This window comes from Lygodium microphyllum, chromosome 4 (genome assembly GCF_053477565.2).
Source record: "Lygodium microphyllum isolate KBCC chromosome 4, Lygodium_microphyllum_v1.1.10, whole genome shotgun sequence".
NCBI classification, from domain to species: domain Eukaryota; kingdom Viridiplantae; phylum Streptophyta; class Polypodiopsida; order Schizaeales; family Lygodiaceae; genus Lygodium; species Lygodium microphyllum.
In genome coordinates this window covers 78,080,827-78,085,646 of record NC_141138.1, presented here as the reverse complement: position 1 = coordinate 78,085,646, position 4,820 = coordinate 78,080,827, and the positions used below count along the sequence as shown (strand labels likewise).

At 41.5% G+C, this 4,820-nt stretch overlaps 1 protein-coding gene across 1 annotated transcript; it reads right to left on the bottom strand.

Annotated features, from left to right (window-relative positions):
* Nucleotides 1-1,998: 1,998 nt before the first annotated feature.
* On the bottom strand, nucleotides 1,999-4,184 carry LOC148037207 (acid phosphatase 1-like). Its single transcript, XM_087676138.1, has 3 exons — nucleotides 3,163-4,184; nucleotides 2,861-3,070; nucleotides 1,999-2,774 (listed from the first exon to the last, which is right to left on the bottom strand). Exons 1-3 carry the CDS (start codon nucleotides 3,513-3,515, stop codon nucleotides 2,597-2,599), a joined length of 741 nt encoding a protein of 246 aa, XP_087532264.1. The 5' UTR covers nucleotides 3,516-4,184; the 3' UTR covers nucleotides 1,999-2,596.
* Between the last annotated feature and the right edge of the window lie 636 nt (nucleotides 4,185-4,820).

Sequence of the window (4,820 nt, the reverse complement as noted above, 5' to 3'; positions counted from 1 at the left end):
TTCTCTCTCCTCTTCCTTCTGTTTCTAATTTTTTATTTAATCTCTCTCTCCCCCCTCCCAAATTCCCTATGTCTAATTTTTCTATGTGCCTTCTATTTTAGTTTATTTTTTCTCCTCTTGGTTTTCACTCCTTTTATTCTCCCCCCTCTCTCCTCTCTTTTCATTCTCTCTCCCTCTCCTCTTTTCTCCTTTTTTTCTTCTATTCATTCTTTTTTATTTTTTTATTTTCTCCCACTTTCTTATCTCTACGCTTTTCTTCTCTCCTCTCTTTTTCTTCTCTCTTCTATTTTTTATTCTCTTTAAATTTTATCTTTCCTCTATAATTCTCTCTACATGTTTCCTCCCTCTCTCTCTCCCCCCTCCTCTCTTTTCCTTCTCTTCTTTTTTATTTTTATTTTTTAAATTTAAAAAAACTTTTTTTTCCCATCTCTCTTTTCCTATTTCTTCTTCTCTCCTCTCTCTCTCTCTCTCTCTCTCTCTCCTCGCTTTTCTTCTCTTCCCCTTCTCTCTCTCCTTGCTTTACTTCTCTCCCCCTCCGTTTCCTATTTCTTCTTCTCTCTCTCTCTCTCTCTCCTCGCTTTTCTTCTCTTCCCCCTTCTCTCTCTCTCTCCTTGCTTTACTTCTCCCCCCTCCTTTCTTTTCCTTCTCTCTTCTTTTTTCTTTTATCCTTTTAAATTTAAAAAAAAAACTTTTTTTTCCCATCTCTCTTTTCCTATTTCTTCTCTCTCCTCGCTTTTCATCTCTCCCCCCTCCTCTCTTTTCTTTCTCTCTCTTCTTTTTTCTCTTTAATTTTTTCTTCTTTCTTTTTAAAATTTTATCTTTCCTCTATAATTCTCTGTGTTCAAATTCTTTCTTTTCTCTCTCCTTTTCTTCTTTGTGCCTTCTCTCTTTTCCTATTTCTTCTCTCTCCTCGCTTTTCATCTCCCCCCTCCTCTCTTTTCTTTCTCTCTCTTCTTTTTTCTCTTTAATTTTTTCTTCTTTCTTTTTTAAATTTTATCTTTCCTCTATAATTCTCTGTGTTCAAATTCTTTCTTTTCTCTCCTTTTCTTCTTTGTGCCTCCCCCCTTTTCTTTTCCCCCCTCTCCTCTCTTTTCCTTTTTATTTTCCTCTTCAATTTTATATTTTTTCTCTATATGTTCCCTTCTCTTTCCCTCTCTTCTTTTTTTTGCTCTTTGTATTTCTCTCAGTTTCTCTCCTTATTTTTATTTTCCTCTTTCAAGTTTTTTTCTCGCTCACTTCTCTCTATATATTTTTTCTTCTCTACTTTTCTCTTTTATCTTTCTCTTTCTCCCCCCTATTTTCTCTCTTTCAAATTATATATTTCCTCTCTTTAAGTCAAAAACTAAAAAATATTTTTAATTTTTTATAAAAAAATATTTTTTCTTTTTTTTCCCTCTTCCTCTTTTTCTCTTTCTTCTTTTTCTTCCATCTCCAATTTAAGTCCGGACAGGAGAGATGGAGGGACCCAATGCCAGCGAGAAGAATCTGCACCCGAATTCTGCTGGAAGGCCTGAGGCCTCCATGTGCCCAGGGTGAGAGAGAGAGAGAGAGAGAGAGAGAGGCGACCCACTAATGGCCCGTGTATGTTGGTAGTTCGCGGCAGCTGTGTTTTACATCTATGAATGCTCCAGACGCATCATTCTGTAGCACAACGGCTTAGCACACATTCCAGAAGAATTTTACCAGCTCCTCATTGACCAGCAAACATATTCAATTTCACTTGCGCTTTCCTGCGAAAAATCAAAACAGCTGTCCTTAACAGCCCACCTACCGTACACTGTTGCGGTGCCATACATTTCTTCCTTAGTGATGGATAGAGTACAGTAGGAATTTTGAGGACCCTGGTTCCGTATTCAATCACCTTCCTTCTGGTACCATTGGGAAAATCATCAACATTCTCTTACTCCCCCCTGGGCCCTCCCCCTCCTTTTTGTAGATCAATTTAGGAACACGCCAGGAAAGGCAAATTGAGAAATTCATACGCACAGACAATGCATAAATTAACAAACATATTGAATAAATCAAGTGACAGAATGCCCAGTATGAATTAGAGAGCCCAGGTGCAGCTGTCAAGAGCAGAGCTTTAGATTTGAATACAAGCTTCTAAAGGTGAAATATCTTATACCCTCACCTTCAAAAGACCAACTGTACATCATCCGCCCTTCTGACCAAATTTCCCACATGCAAAAGGACAAAAAGGCCTTATTGTGTGCATGACTTCTGAACTTCCAAAAATCATGTACTTGTGTTTCTTGTCTTCAGTATTTTGCAGATGCAGGCACAGATGGTTAAAAAATCTGGCCGCAAAAGAATTATTACTTCTAGTGACAATGTCCATATTCCATCTATTGAGTGACGCTAACACGTGCAGCGTGCCCCACAAGCCCTGCAACAGGAATATTTACAGTTGTGCTTGATGATAAGCAAACCGCTCCGTTCAACCAAATGTTTGTGAGAATAGTTGCCATCTCACAAAGATGGCCAAAGTACGATTGCTCTTAATCATGTTTCCTCCTTTGAGATGCTCCAGCTTGATTTTGAATTGTTCCCCCCACCACATCATATGCACAAGCTGCCAATGCAGGTACTGTAAGGCTTAAGGTATAAAATACATGGGATTTGGCACCTTAAATAAACGCTCGCCTGTGGCAAAGCCTTGAAGATCACTCCACTGATCACCCATGTTACCCCATATCCGATACCCCTGCTCCTGTAATTCCAGCCTCTTTGCTGATTTGTAAGCCTTGGCTGGAAGGGTTCTATCTGCTTCCTGCCTGCAAAGCCAAGAATAATAGAGTAGAAACGAACTAGGTGATTAATTCAACTGCTATATTTCTTTACAATTGACAGGAGGTCATACCTGAGGATCAGACCTGACCATCCTGAATAACCCGAGCGCTGGAGGTTCTCTTCAGTGACATTTCTCCGTATCTCATCCCTGCCTGTTAAGAAGAATACTCTCCACTGATCATCTATTAACTGGTTATATAAAGCCAGGATGGGTTGAATTGGAGGAGCCAGTGCTTGTGTTTCCCATATCACCCATGCAGACCTGTTGAACGGAATAGCACTGCAATAAAAACAAGCAGGCTTCATCAAATCACCACAAGAACCTTGATAACCAGGCAAATTTGTGTAAGTATTATAAATGCAGACTCTTACCCAAAATGATTTCTTGAGTAATACAATATGTGACTTAGGACTGTATCATCAATGTCGAAAACCCAGGCATCTTTTCGATCACCATTGCGTGCCACACCTTTTGCATATGACATGGCCTCCTGAGCCATGAGATCAATATCTGCGGCGTAATGCCCCCCAAGCATGTAGTTGCTCACATGATCCTCACAGTTTAGGGGGATGACAGCCCAGCCGATAATATTGCCAATCTCTGCATTCAGCCTCCAGCCCTCGCATGCAAAGGATACACCTTGCGCGGTGATATCAAAATAGTTGCTAGATATGGGGGAGACACTTGAAAACAAGACAATGAAAAACAAAGCGATCCCCTTCATCTCTGTCAAAGTGAAGCAGCAACCAGAATGCGTGCTTGTGACAGGAGACTCTCGCCTTATCGGAAGACGATCCAAAGGTCACGGTGATGTGTGCCTGTCACAGGGAACCTGGGCCTATCGGAAGACGATCCGAAAAACAAAGAAGGCCACAGCAATGCGCCTCTCTGACAGGGAAACTCTGCTTGTCCAAACGGCAAAGAAGGACGAAGCGATGCGTGCCTGCGGGACCGGAAACCTTGGGTTCTTGGAAGGCGATCCAAACGGCAAAGAAGGCAGAGCGATGCGTGCCTGCGACAGGAAACCTCGGCGTATCGGAGGACGATCCAAATGGCAAAGAAGGCCACAGCGATGCGCCTGTGAAACAGGAAACCTCAGCTTATCGCAAGAAGAAAGCTTCTGCGAATTTGGGAAAAAGAATTATGCGTTGGAGGAATGATGGAGGGACCAAGCCTCAGGATGCCCGCTAGGTAAAGCGAAATGGAGAGGATGAAGGAGGACAGCACAGGGCAAGTGTAACATACGTATGCATAGATGTCTGTGTTATGAGTGGGACAGATTAAGTTTTCACAGAGAAGGCGTATAGATGTATGTATGTATGGATGTCTGTGTTATGAGTGGGACAGATTAGGGTTTCACAGAGAAGGTGATGAGAGAAAAGAAGAAAAAGAAGCAAAAGGGATGGATGTATAGGCGAGAGGCCTTTATTATCGGTTCTTTTTAATTTCAAAAAGAAGAATATAGAATATGCCTCACCTGGCGTGCCAATCACCTCTCTCTACGTGTCGACAGCTTACTCGCCCGACCAAGCGCCCCCATTACGCTTGCCCTCTCCTCATCTCCCTCACTTCCACGTGTCACCAGCCAAAGTGACTCCAAGTTTTTTTTTAATGCAAGTTTTGTATTTTTTTTATAATGCACAGAGAATATGATCAATATTATGAATAAAAGGTATTTACATAGCCTACTAAGAGGCTTCTTCAAGACATAATTGTCTTAGACCTTTGCTAAGGCATTACAAAAAACCTTTAAAATTCTATCAGCTAGTTTACAGCCCTTAAGAGCCACCGGAATTTCACTTTTGACCCTAGGCCATTGATCCTTTGGGACCAAGGGAACTTTAACCCTAAAACAAGCCTGTCATTTCTTAGCCTCCAGTTCTCTTGCATTGAAACCGCTCTAATCACATTCCACAACTTCAGAGATTGTTCATCCATCTTGCCTTGCTCACCAAAAAGTACCAATTTACTGTCAATCCTATCAAAGAAGCCAGCGCTTCGCACCCATGACTGGAGTTGCTTCCAGAAG